Genomic DNA, 14,117 nt, shown 5'->3' with positions numbered 1-14,117 from the left:
ACGTAAGCACGCAGGCTAACGGGCGCGTATTTTGAAAATGGAAGCGGCACCAAAGTCAAGACTTGGGGGAACACAACGGACGGCGTTTGCTCTCTGAAAACCGCTTGGACGAATATCGATGAACGGATTACTGACGCACATTTTCTACATGCAACGGCAACGACGAAAGCAGCCACGATGAGCGATTTAATCGGCGCAAAACGTGCGGTGAGTTATGCTAGCATTGACTGGCTCGAGCTAGCACGGTCTCTCTCGTCAGCTTTAAAGCTAACTGCAAGCCTGAAGGTTCTTTTGATGTGCAGCTCGCTAGGCGAACGGCTTTTGTTGCTTACGGTGTCAAAAGACTCACACTACAGTCAAGACTTTGTGCTAACACGGATATTCTGGCTGTCTGAATTGAGCTTGTCGACAGGTTGTGTTCGGAAATTTGGAGTTTAACACCCACCCAAGATGGTTGCCTCTTCCAGTCCAAAACTATTTTGAATTTGTTTTGAAAATAAAGCACTGTTGTAGTATTGTTCACTATCATTGTTGATGTTTAGACCAGCGGTCTGCAGCTCTAGAACTGCATGTGGCTCTCTGTGACTTTGGAAAATGAGTATTTAATTTACATTTAAATTAGCTCGTTCGTTGTTCAAATGTAATTCTAATTTTGAAGATTATGGTGTACTTATAACATTGAAATAAACTTATTTATTTATGTATTTTTTTGGGGTCACTGGCACCAAGATTTATGGAGCTATAGTCAACCTCTGGTCGGCAAAGCATGGATAAATCCAAGAAAATGCAGGGGTGTCAAACTCATTTTTGTTGCGGGCCAAATGATAGTTACGGTTTCCCTCAGAGAGCTGTTATGACTGTGAAACCACATAAATGTGTCGCCTCATCATACGTATGGTTATACATATTCATCCATGTGTTGTGCAACAATTTTTAAAATCAGAAGTCAAGGCTAATAGTTTATTTATTGTTCTTGTTACTGTAAAAAGGGGTTTGGTAACAAAAAATACTTGCAATATCTTAACATTGCTATTACATATGACAATTTGAAATTTTGGTACAGATTTGAGCAAGAATCATGCAAGATGACATGTTTTGCTTTTGCGGGCCACATAAAAATTATGTTGTAGGCCGGATGTGGCCCCCGGGCCTAGAGTTTGACACCTGTGGTTTAATGCTATGTGCTACATAAACTACAAGTATATTAAAAACAAACATTCCTCACGCCTCTTTAAATCAAGGTGCTCAAATATGCCGATGCTGTATGCTGAGGTTCAGTAGCATAAATCACATAAACAAGGTAAAATAAAAATTTCAGTTAGCTGTTTTTTTTTTTTTTTTTTTTTTTTGCAAATACATATTTTACATTGTTAAAGGAAATAGTCCTTTTTGATTCAAATTGACAGCTGACTGCACGCTCCACGTGTGATGAAATGATGACAAAACACAGAAGCAAATGGCGTTGTTGGTTTTCGTTTTTTGGTTCTCTGCAGGTATATTATTTGAATTTGGCTTTAATTTATTCCACCCTGTGGGAGACAGTCCAAATGGTTCTTTGAGTATTTAAGCTCGTCGAGACATTTAAAATAAATAAAATAAATAAAAAATTGCGTTGCAAGCATATTTAGTTTTCTTTGCTGTGTGTTTAGTTCCCAGCAATATTCACGGTAGTCTATAATTTTACCTTTTCTTACTACAGTATTGAAATGTATTTTATTGTTCTTACTATTTACAGTATATGTACAAGTACACTCTTAGTTATTCATATGAAAGTTATTGTGTACTTTGTTTCTTCTTCTTCTTCTTCTTCTTCTTCTTCTTCTTCTTCTTCTTATTATTATTATTGTATTGTTGTTGTTAAATTAAACCATTTCTTAGCTTTTTTTTCCTATGCCTGTATTGTAAACGAAAACAAAAATATTTTCATCCATATTATTATTATTATTAATTATAGTAGTAGCAGCAGTTGTAGTATTATTAGTGCTATTATTGAATGAGTTTGTGTGCCTCGTGTGTGTGTGTGTGTGTGTGTTGCCTCCTCCCCCTTCTCGCTGCTGGGAGACGGCTCCAAGTGGCTTGATCCGCGGGAAGCGCGCCGGGATAATTGCAGGTTGTAGTTGGCCATCTGACGGCGTCAGGTGTTGTTGGCTTGTAAGGCCGTTAGCATTTGTCTCGGCCGTCAAGTCGTCGTTGGTGTCTGCGCTTGTCTGCGTCTTGCGTCGTGGAGGCGGCATGTACCACCACATGGTAGCCAACTGCTCTGACTCCCCTGACGATGAAGAGGAGAGGTTGTGTTATATTCGTGAGCTCAATATTGAGGTATCATGTTTTCAGTATTTGGGTTTAATTTGGATCAAAGAGCAATTTCTAGTCAGCTGTCTTGTCAGCTGTCTTGTATTGATTTTACAATGTGTTTATTATTTGTGTTTGTGGATTATATTTGTGGGGTTTGGAGTTTGAATCTTGCATCTGACCTTCTTGTGTGGAGTTTGCATGGTGCTCACGCGGGTTTGCATGGTGCTTATGCGGGTTTTCTTCCTCCCACATCCCGGGAAAAAAAATTTCAACTTTCATATAAATTCGGGAATGGAACTCCGCCATAAACCGAGGACCCCATGTAGAGGCATCTGTCACTATGACACAATACCAACTTCCCAGCTAATTGCGGGCAGGAGACTGGGTACACCCTGAACTGATTGGCACCCAATCGCAGGGCACATATAAACAAACAACCATTCACACTCACATGCACACCTATGGGCATCGTGCCTATAGAACCCTGTTTGACAAAGTGAAGTCAGTGAAAAGATCTCAAAAGGCTGCAACAAAATGCCATAATCCAAAGAAATAATTAGAATATAATTATAAAGAAATAATTATAATAATTAATAATTAATACATAAAATCACCATAACAACTGCATTTAATGTTTACTTGGGTCATCATTGTCTGATTGTACAAATACATGTAGTAGCTCCCCAAAATGGGTACCGACTCCGAGTCAATGTTATTGGGTTGCTGCTATTCAGAGTACATTTTTGTAAGCCGTAATGATAATCGGCGCACACACAATTAATCGACTTTTGGGTGTGTGTTTTAAGTTCATCATTCATCTTCGTCCGTTTATGTATGCAGTGGTGATGTTTTGTTTTGCCAATACATGATACATTTTAGTCATTTGGTTCTTGACTGGGGGCAGCACGGTGGCTGTGGTTAGCTCATCTTCCATTTTCATTTAATTTCATATACTTTAATGTCCCCATGTGTTGTGGACTCTGCTAATCCTGCACTACACACCACAAACATACAACAGTACACAACAGAATATACCCATTAACAAAATAAATAAATAAATAAATAAACATCCCACACCACCTTTTAAAAAAAATAAATAAATAAATAAATAAATAGTTGCCCAGCAATCACTTTTGGGTGAGGCGACACATTGCACAACATTCAATAACAAAATGGTCAATAATAATAAATAATATAATCTTAAAAGCTATCAACCTACAATACATGTTGCACCCAATACACACTACATTACATTACACATTGCATTCTTCCTCACAGTTCTAAAGTTCTGGGGTTTTTCTTTGTCTTTCCGTTGTGGAGTTTACTTGTTCTCCCCATGCTTGCGTGGGTTTTCTCTGGATACTATGGTTTCCTCCCACATTCCAAAAACATGCATGTTAGGTTCATTGAAGACTCTAAATTGTCCATAGGCATGAATGTATGAATGTTTGTATGTGCCCTGCTATTTACCTGTGACTAGACCAGGGTGTACCCCGCCTCTAACCCAAAGCCATCTGGGATAGGCTCCAGCTCACTCGTGACCATAATGAGGATAAGAAAACGGCGGGTCGGATGGTTCTTGCTCTTAAAATATTTGACAAACCAATATCGAAAGAAGCGCTAAGTATTAATATGGATTTTTTTATTTTTTTTCTCCATGCAGGATTTTGAAGTCCTGACCCTCCTTGGCAAAGGCTCCTTTGCCTGTGTTTACCGGGCAAAATCTCTCAAGACGGGTCAAGAGGTTGCCATCAAAATGGTAAGAATGTGCATGGCGAATAACCGATAACTGGCTTTACCTGCGATGAAAATTCTAGCCTGCAATTAATAACGCCCACACAGCTGTCATTACAAACTGTTAAGGTATAATTAGGGCATCATGGCTCCCCACGTCTCGGTGCTTTATTGTGCAGGCGACAGATTGACTATTCACCCCTGACAAATTCTTGTTTGGTATCAACTACGTCGCCTTCTTCTTCTTCTTCTTCTGTCTCCATTTGCAGATTGACAAGAAATTGATGTGCAAAGCTGGGTTGGTCCAGCGTGTAAGACAAGAGGTAGAGATTCACTGCCGCTTAAAGCACCCTTCGATAGTTGAGGTAAAGACACACACACACACACACACAGTATTCATGTTCTGTTAGTGTTGCCGTGGTTATATCATACAGCGTGCAGAAGCTCCTCTGTAGTGTTTAATATTTAGCCAATGTTGTCTTCTTTTCAGCAGCTGACGCTTTTCTTTCAAAGACTTCCTAATTACGATTGTATGGATTTGACCTCCAGGAATACTCTGTGTTGGATTGTCCAAAAAAAACCCCCCAAAAACATGACATTAAAAATAACGAATATTGTCAAGAAGCGTGTTCATTTAAAGGCAACTCTTTCTGGCTTTTATCAGTTATGTTTTTGGTACAGGTCATGTAAGCATCCATGCCGTCCAATCACTCTTTTTTTAGTTTTCATTTATTATGGTAGCTATTCTTGTGTTTACCCATTTTTTTTTTTATATTTCTTGAACTTAAATTGCACTTCCTCTTTGTTTTTCAGCTGTACAACTTCTTTGAAGATGAGAACTACGTCTACTTGGTTTTGGAGATGTGCCATAACGGGGAGATGAACCGCTACCTGAAAGAGCGCAAGGTGCCATTTTCTGAGGAAGAAGGTCAGACTTTTGACTTGAAATCAAAGCTTCATATTTATATAAAGGGGGTCCTTGGTTTACGACTCAGGTTTTCTAATTCAAAGCGTGCAAAGAACTAATTTGCACGGCGGCACAAGAGTACGCTGTCACGTCACATGGCACAAGCACAATCATTTAAATTCTGAACACTATTGATTCCTGCTACTTTTACTGCTACTTGAGTTGTGTTTTGGATGCCTCTTCACAGCAAGACTCTTCATGGATCAGATCGTGAACGGGATGCTCTACTTGCACACTAACCACATCATTCATCGGGATCTGACTTTGTCCAACCTGCTGCTCACCAATAACATGGAAATTAAGATCGCAGACTTCGGCCTGGCAACTCAACTCAAACTCCCCAACGAGAAGCACTACACCATGTGCGGGACGCCCAACTATATCGCCCCCGAGGTGGTAACCCGCGGCCCTCATGGCCTGGAATCGGACGTATGGTCCCTGGGCTGTATGCTCTTCGCCTTCCTCACGGGCCGCCCTCCGTTTGACATGGACACGCTCAAGCACACGCTTTCCAAGGTGGTATTTGGGGAGTACAAAATGCCCAACCACATTTCTCAGCAGGCCCAGGATCTGATCCATCAGCTGCTGCAGAGAGATCCCGCCCTTCGGCCCACCCTGCCCACGGTGCTGGACCATCCTTTTATGACCCGGGGGCTGAAGGGCGAGTCCAAACAGCTGGGCCAGGGTGTCTTCTCCTCCATGGACAGTGGTATTGCCAACATTTCCACAGGCTTCACCTCCTCCACGTCAGGCAGCAGCGGCAGCCGCCTCCAGAGCAAGATGAGGCACGCCGTGGGCTCGGCCCTGCCCAGCCGCATGGCGGCCGTGCCCGGTCTCTCACTCCAGTCCAGCCGGCCCTGTTTTGAAGATGGACTCCAGTGGCAGCAGCAATATCAGCAGCAGCAGCAGCAGCAGCCGCTTTCGCTGGACAGGTTTCACAATGAAGGCAGAGGCAAGCCGCCTTACAGAGGAGGGAGTGACCAGCCCCTTTCCCGCTACCCACATACAACCCACTCCTCAGACCACTCTGGCTCCTCTGGACCGCTTCAAGGGCCCGGTCAGGCCGAGCAGGGCCGGTATCACTCAGAAGAATCACTGACAGGCGCCGGAAGACGACTCTTCCCTTTGTCCTCCACTCCTCATTCATTCTCTGACCGTGGGCAGACACCGTCACCTCCTGTCAAGCAGTCTGCAAAGTAAACTCTATTTGTAGACCTATTATCATTGAATACTAGAAGCCCCGTGTTTATTCATTTGACTTCTGCCGTTCTCTAGTTCAGGGTACTTCTTATCCACAAAGACGGCACATCCACCAGACCTCTATCAAGATGTGGAGGGAGTTACTAACTGGCTCAAAAACGATGGTAAAGTCTTGTTCTTTCGAAATCATTTTTGCAAACTTTGTACAAACCTGATAGATATGACAGACAAACAAATTGATAGATAAAAATGACTTCGCCAATTATTCTATTAGGATAACGATAGGAACAAAATAATACAGTAACATGAAAACAATTGACAAAAATGTAAAATTGTATCCGTAGAAAGCTGCAATACTAAAACATTGAATACAGTTGTAATATTGTGAGTAAAAATGTAATCCAATGATCAAGTTAAAATTGTATGCAATAAAAGACATAATTTCTAACAAAATGTCAGAATTTTACAAAATTGAAGTTTAATTTTACCAGAATAAAATGAGGAAATATTGTGAAGAATAGCTGATATAAGAATCAAATTGTCATTTTACCAGAATATAGTCATTGAATTAAGTTGTGTAAACTGGGATAGGGTCCAGTTCAAGCCATGACCGTAAGTGCTGGGCATAACTTAATGGATGAATTAAGTTACACTATGATAGGAAAAAACAGGCGTAACATATTTTTTTTTTGGTCGCAAATGGAGTCGTAATGTTATGCGCATAAAAGATGAGGAATTTGTCAAGTCACACTTCTCGTTACTCAGACTTCAGATTAGCCTGCTTTTGTTTTCCTCCCCTCACGGCCCTTTACTAGATGTAAATCTTGGCTCTGCTCACTTTCATAAGATGCAGCATGAAAGAAGGCACATAAAAACACTTGCTTTAAATATTCCAAAGAACAGCGTTTAAAGCAGCGGCTCAAACAGACAGATCTTGTCTTTTTGTTGTCAGGTTGTGGTCTGGGGCCCGCTGACAGAAGCGCTCACAGCAGCAGCAGGAGCAGCCTCACTTTCCACAGCGACAGAGGACAGGGCTCGTGGATGGAAAAGCCCGTAAACCTGAATCGCCCCCAACCCTCCGGCCTGGACGTGTACCAGAGAGCGAATATACCCGGAGCCCACTTCCAGCCTCCTCACTGCGCCTCCGCCTCCTCCTCCTCCTCCTCACAGCTGCCCTCAGCTAAAGCCGACGTAGGCAAGGAGAAGACGACGCTGAGGGATCTTGTCCCGCCTCTGTGCGCCTCCAGACTGAAGCCCTTCAGAAAGAAGGCCAAAAATACTCTTGTAAGTGATTCCTGACGTCATGATGTCACTTTTGTTGAGGTCGCTTGATGAAAGAAAGCGTGTTCTCTTCACAGGTGACCCTCCTAGACACGGGTGAGGTGTGCATCGAGGTCTTAACGTGCCAAAATGGACAGGAGAGGGTGAAGGTTGTCCTTCGGCTTTCCTCTGATGGATCAATGGTGAGCTCTTCATATCGCAAAACACTTCGTATCGTCATCATCATCTTTCCCCATTGAAATGAACGTAAATGCCATTAATCTATTCTAGCCACCCAATTAAACACCAACAGAATGTTGTGAATGTTTTTTTTAATGAGAAAAATAACTCTTTACACTATTGTACTTTATAAAACATAAAGTAATAACATAATTACAGAGACTGTAAAGAATTTAAGAGTTTGTGCAACATGAGTAATTCATTGTGCAGCTCGTTCTGATGTGAGCACCTTGGCCACCGGCGGAGCAGGGTAATATATACTTATGGATACAAATAAAGAAGACGCTCGCAACCGCTCTGTAAATGTTAGTAATGTTAGTCGTTTAGTCGTAAAGGAAAAATAATGTATGCCTGTGAGTATTAATATTGTCTGTCTACATGTGTTGCTGCATCTATTTTGGCTATTTAGAATCAGAATCCTCTTTATTTGCCGAGACCTCCATCGAGTGACTCTCTAACATGGACTTAGTATAAAAGTCGCAATTTCATTAAAAAACAAACCACCTTGGTTTTGCCATACTAGTGTCCAAAAAAAAGGCCCCTCTGACAGCGACTTTGAGCCAGTTTTGTATCCACTTTGTCCATATTCGGCCTCCGATTGGTTACCTCTATGGAGAAGACCCACTTGTGAGAGCACACGTGACAGCGCTGGCGCTGGAGCGGAGAGGTTGGAGGAAGATCTTCGCTACTGACGGAGATAAGCTCGGGAAATTTCCTCTCTGCAGGAAAAAAAACATCTGGAACTCAGGAATGCGTGGACGATTTGAATTCCCATTTCACGTTTACACTAAGGCCCCATAGGCACATTCATGCATCGCAAATACTAGAAAAAATTGGTTTGGCAAAATATGGGACCTTTTTAAAGGGTTAGAACACCACAATATCAATGCTTGTTTTGTTAGCTTATCTAAGGGGTCTTGCATTGCTTGTTAGCATTCTGCTGGCGGACTTTGGTATAAGGCAAAGTTGTATGTATGTTTTAAATACACAATTGGGGCTTTTCCACCAACCAGTCCAGTAACTTTGAGTTCCTGGTAGCAAAAGGTTCCTGTGGCCCATGTGGTTTATGTTTCCATCACACTTATTAGTTCAGGGTAGCTTAAGCAAATGAGGCTGATGTTTCTCATTACTGACACCTACTGGATCTAAAAAACATGCTGGCATTTCAACTTGTCAATGTCTCAATGATTTTTCTTAATCAAAATGTTTGATACCTTTTAAAACCCCTTATCCAAGGTGAGGCAGTTAGACCTGATTGTTATTTGCAATGCCAACCTGGCTGCAGACTGTCTTTGAGGTAGGGAGCTTTATTATAAAAAGGCACATTTCAATAAATTAGAATATATTCTGTTTTATTGAGATGACCTACCTAAATACATTGTGCCACAGAAGCTGGCATACGACCATAGATGTGATTTATGCCTACAGAGGTCTGTCAACCAACCAGTGTTCGTCAGTACAGCCCCCCCCCAAAAGAGTTCCCGGTAGCTCTAGGAAGACCCTATCCGCCAGGAGGAATGAAATAATCCAGGGGGAACCTTCCGTCCCTTTTTAGTTTTTTCCGGTGGGGTCACAGGGAGAACTCAAGCTACCAGGGTAGCTAGGGGAAGTTCCTGCAAAGGTTCCTGCGGTGGGAAAGCTCCTAATGTGTCCTTCTCTTTGTCTTATGTTTAGTTTAGTTTGACAGATAACTTCAGTGGCAAAAAACATATAGTGAAGAATTGTTCAATTCACTATGCCAAACGTTTGCTTGTTGTGAAGTGAGTTGACTTGAGTTCGCTGCCACCAGTAGCTGCATTAGTAGCTCAAATTGTGGCTCGCAAGTCAAAGCAAAAAAGGAAAACAACTCATATCTCGAAAAACCCGTAAGTCGGGACACTCATAAGTGGAGGTACCGCTGTCTACCGAAAAAATGATGATCTTGTCTCAATTTGTTGACAAGAGTACTGCGTGTGAAATCTGCGACTCTTTAGTTGAGCACAAAGCTGTTTTTCTGTTGTACGAATGACAGCAGTGGATAGATTGCTTCATTGTGCCTTCCGCCATCCAGTGGAAGCGCATTTAATTGTGCTACCTGACACCATTAGTCGCCGCCATAGACAGAAGAAGAAAGATATATGGTTGGAACCAATTAAGGGAACTTGTATCCTTTTCCATTGCACACCAGATGATAGCTTTATCGTCAGGCGGTGGGGAATCACTGTTATGACGTGACATTGCTTGCAGGCGACGATATACAAGCCCAATGGCGGGAAAGGTTTTCCTGTGCTGGACTGGCCGCCTGCTCCCCCGGAAGATCCAGAAGATATTCACATTTGCAGTTATGAGGATCTCCCAGGTGAGGATCAGCACGTTAACACGCAACCTCACTCTGATTTTGACTCAATCCCCTCCATGGATTTGTGCCTTGTGCTAGAAAAATACTGGAAGAAGTACCAGTATGCCTCGAAGTTGTTGCAGCTGGCCAAGTCCAGCACCCCCAAAGTGACGCTTTACACCAAGTACGCAAAGGTCATGTTGATGGAGAATTCCCCCAACGGCGATTTGGAGGTCTTCTTCTACGACGGTGAGTCGCCAATGTTGTGTGTTCTCTTTTTCTCTCTCTCTCTCTCGCTATCTATCTTGGCTGATTTCTTCTGACATTATTTCCACAATGTTGCACAAAGAAGCAGTGTGTTTCAGGTGTGCTTTCGAATACACCCATTGTCAGTCAACCTATCAGAAGCTTGCAAAGGCATGACATGATCATGCGGGCTTTTCCAAATTGTTTAAAGGTTTCTAGTAATCTTACCGGATGTAAACTTCTGACTTTGAAGGAAGGGATAAAAACTTGTAAAAACTAATAAGCTGTAACGCACGTTTAATATACTTTGTCTGGGAAATAGAGCTGCAACTAATGATTATTTGAATCGTTTAATGTGTCAATTATATTGTCGATTAATCAATTAACAGGATTTTTTTACAAATGATTTCCATCCCTTTATTCAAAAACAGGACGTTATTTCAAATTGACAGTGCGGAAAATGAACACACCTTGAATTGATTCTGAATGATTCAGTTTCTGATTCTACATGTTAGAAAATAGGGAAACATATTGATAATTGTTTTACAAGGTAAAAATAGATGTTTGCAAATGTCTTATTTTGAAAAAACACAAAGCTGATCAGTCTGCTTCCATGAAGGACAACAGAAATCAGAATTTGTACTGAAATTCAGGATTTGGACAAGTTAAACAAGTTCTATAAACGATTACTCCATCTTCAAAATAAATTGGATAACCGCGTAGTTGTCGATTAATCGATGAATTGTTTTACATCTACTGAGAAATTGAACTGCTTGAAAATCCTCCAATGTTTTTAGCGGAACAGTTTCCAATGCTTCTTTGCGGTTAAAAATGACACTCACCAGTCAACTGACCCTTTGCATGACGTCGGAGCTTTTCGAGCCAGAGGCGGCCTGAAATTACGCGGTGACGTTTCATTTGAGCACGGACCCGGATACTGATACGTTTTGTGGAATGCACGGCACAGGGGCAAAGAGCCACAAGACATCGGAGCTGCTGCGCGTGGTGGAGAAGAGCGGCAAGTCGTACACGGTGAGGGGCGAGGCGGGCTTGAGCGGCCTGAGCGCCGAGAGCCGCGTCTACGCTGAGCTGTCGGGGAAGGCCCACCGCTTGTGTCTGGCGCTGGAGGCCGCCATCACGCTGGAGGAGCAACGCGAGAAGGTTCCTTTCTTCCCCATCACCATCGGAAGGTAAACGCGTGTTCCGATTGACATCAGTTGCACAGTTGTGCCGTGATTTAGGATTTGAATTTGTTATGTGACCACACTTATACCTCAACACACTTACCGTATCTCAAATCATCTTTCCCCGTTAAAAATGAATAGGAAAAAAAGATGGTCTCCTCATTCATAACAGTTCGCTTTACTAGATTTCATTTCACACTTGATAGGTTGGGCAGGCACTTCAGAGAGCCAACTATTTGTATTCAAACACATTTTTCATTATATGTCCTCTTTAGGGCAGCACTGTAGACGAGTGAATGTAATGTATCTAAATGTAATGTAAACATTGTATCTGTATCTATAATGTTCATCTTTTTTAGGAGGCCCGTCATCCCCGACTCTCAGTTCTCGTCGTCACTTCCCTCCCAGCCTGCGCCTGCTGATCAACTTCCAAAAATCACTCCTTCGGCGAGTCTCCGTCAGCGTGGATAGACGAACACGTTTATCTCAAACAAAGGCATCTTTAAACGGGTCTGTGTCTGTGTGTAGATGAACTCCTATGACGCCGCTGACTTCAGCTCGGGCAGCTTGAGTAAGAAAAGCTCCCCCGCGTGCCAGGATGTCCTGCAGAACACGCAAAACCAAGTGATAAAATCCGTTTTTGTGCCCAACATGGGTTGGGCCTCGGAGGTAATTGACGCCTTGAGCTGTTAGAAAGGATGACGTGCCGGGGGTGGGTCATCCAAATGCTCCTTTTTGTCTCCTCAGCTGACCAGTGGCGGAGTGCGGGTGCTTTTCAACGACGGCTCTCAACTGTTGGTACAGCTCGGATTTCCCAGCTTCGAGTACACGTCTCCTGAGGGACGTGTCACCAGGTGACAAACGGCACTTCACCGTAACACCTTATACAACACTAATAAATTATAGGAAACGCCTGCTATTTGTGGAAAAATAATAATAATAATGAAAAAAAATTGGGAATATTGTGGAAATCATTTATTTCAGTAGTTCAATTCCAAAACATCAACTCTTACTAAAGATTCACTTTAAACAGAGTGAAATGTTTCATTATATATATATAATTTTCCTTATTATACTGTAGCTTACAGCTAACAAAACTCCCAAATTCACCATCTTGAGATATGTTATTATATAAAACACATTCAAAATGATTTTGAATATAGGAATTGAGTAGGAATTGGCCTTCTTCCAGGCATTTTCTTGTTTAAGGCAGTTTTTCCCAACCTTTATTGACCCAAGGCACCCATTTCAAATGAGAAAAGTGTCACGGCACTCCGCCCCAAAAAATACTTGATGATGATCTCAACTCAATTTCCTCACAAATATACATGTGAAATCTTGCCCTGTGTAAATTGAACACAAAGCTGATACAGTACTTGCAGGAAGCCCTGACTTTAGTTTTATGAATGGCAATACGTTACAGAGGTTCATTATGGAGCTACTGCCATTTGGTGGAAAAGCATTTAATTGTTCTGCTTTTCACTATACATCCGTGGCATACATGTATGAACAAAGATATATTTGAAATTCATCATTTTTGGTTTCTCACAACGTCCTGGTTAGGAATCACTGAGGAATCTGTGAGTTTAACGTTTCGAATTAAAGTACTGACATAAATGAACTGAATGAGATGCACCTGTAATTAGAGTACATACTATATACATTAGTAAAAAGTAAATCTACTCAATAGCGTGTGTGTGTGTGTGTGTTGATCCTAGATACAAGGAGAACGAGAATTTTCCCAAGCACGTGTTGGAGAAGGTGCAATGCCTCAACACCATCCTCGAGTGGTTGCACAACCCGCCATTTCATCATCCGCAAGCACATTAACATTTACTTCTTTACCCTCTTGTAAATATCTATGTGTTTGTATGTTATGTTAGATGGGTTCTCTTTTTTTTTTATTTTTTTTTTTATACATGTACAGAAGATTATGGAAAATATTTTTTTAAGTGATTCTTTTGTAAAGCAGCATTGTGTTGTAGCCGTCTACTAGCATTACTATGAAATGTGGCGTTCATCAAGCGGGGGGTGGGGGGGCCAATAAATGTCTGGTGGCTTGGTGTTCAATTGTTGCACTTCAATTTGCACCTCATGGATGAGCATGTAAACAGAAATAAAATTTAGATTCACACCGTTCATAGCAAACCACAAACACAAAGGAAAGAGAAATTTCCACTCGTTTATTTCACCTGATCGACTGATTAAAAAAAAAAAAAAAAAAAATCATGTTCATGACATAATGCATACCCAACAACGTACTGTACGTAAGCAAGCTTAGGCGTAGATACACGTATTGTACACGACACCCAAGGAGTAAACATTTTTAAGGTGGAAAGCGGGCTTACCGATCACACTGGGGTACACGTGACCACTGGTAGGATTCACCAATTAGTTGTCACGTACAAGCCTGACACAGAACAAAACATACACTTTCTCTACACCCGCTGCCTTTGAGCTCAAGTGATTTAAGTGGAAAAGTGTCCTGATTGCTGGTGAGATGATGTGACTACAGCGCGAGTGGGCACCGTTTCCGATTGGGGTCCTCCAAAGGCCGTACGACATCCATTTTCTATACTGCTTTTTCTGTTCAGGCCTATGCCAGCTGACTCGGGGTGAAAGACAGGCTTCAGGTTGCCCACCAATGCTGCTCTACAGGATGAGGAAGCAGATT

At 42.0% G+C, this 14,117-nt stretch overlaps 1 protein-coding gene across 2 annotated transcripts; it reads left to right on the top strand.

Annotated features, from left to right (window-relative positions):
- plk4 (polo-like kinase 4 (Drosophila)) lies at positions 1-13,294 on the top strand. Of its 2 annotated transcripts, none has more exons than XM_061794672.1 (15): positions 1-207; positions 3,959-4,054; positions 4,299-4,394; positions 4,843-4,957; positions 5,184-6,192; positions 6,272-6,360; positions 7,149-7,480; positions 7,555-7,659; positions 9,923-10,034; positions 10,113-10,262; positions 11,227-11,449; positions 11,803-11,890; positions 11,972-12,112; positions 12,191-12,297; positions 13,162-13,294. In XM_061794672.1, exons 1-15 carry the CDS (start codon positions 178-180, stop codon positions 13,271-13,273), a joined length of 2,805 nt encoding a protein of 934 aa, XP_061650656.1. In that variant the 5' UTR covers positions 1-177; the 3' UTR covers positions 13,274-13,294. The 2 variants fall into 2 exon arrangements, with proteins under 2 accessions (XP_061650656.1, XP_061650655.1); XM_061794671.1 differs by lacking the exon at positions 1-207 and adding an exon at positions 2,096-2,319.
- The last annotated feature ends 823 nt before the right edge of the window (positions 13,295-14,117 follow it).

Source organism: Phyllopteryx taeniolatus, chromosome 13, assembly GCF_024500385.1.
Source record: "Phyllopteryx taeniolatus isolate TA_2022b chromosome 13, UOR_Ptae_1.2, whole genome shotgun sequence".
NCBI classification, from domain to species: domain Eukaryota; kingdom Metazoa; phylum Chordata; class Actinopteri; order Syngnathiformes; family Syngnathidae; genus Phyllopteryx; species Phyllopteryx taeniolatus.
This window is presented reverse-complemented; position numbering and strand designations above follow the sequence as displayed.

Coding starts and splice junctions, on each gene's coding strand:
- plk4 (XM_061794671.1), top strand. CDS start 2,233: ATGTACCACCACATGGTAGCCAACTGCTCTGACTCCCCTGACGATGAA. Junction 4,958..5,183: donor GCCATTTTCTGAGGAAGAAG/GTCAGACTTTTG, acceptor GCCTCTTCACAG/CAAGACTCTTCATGGATCAG. Junction 10,035..10,112: donor CAGTTATGAGGATCTCCCAG/GTGAGGATCAGC, acceptor GCCTTGTGCTAG/AAAAATACTGGAAGAAGTAC.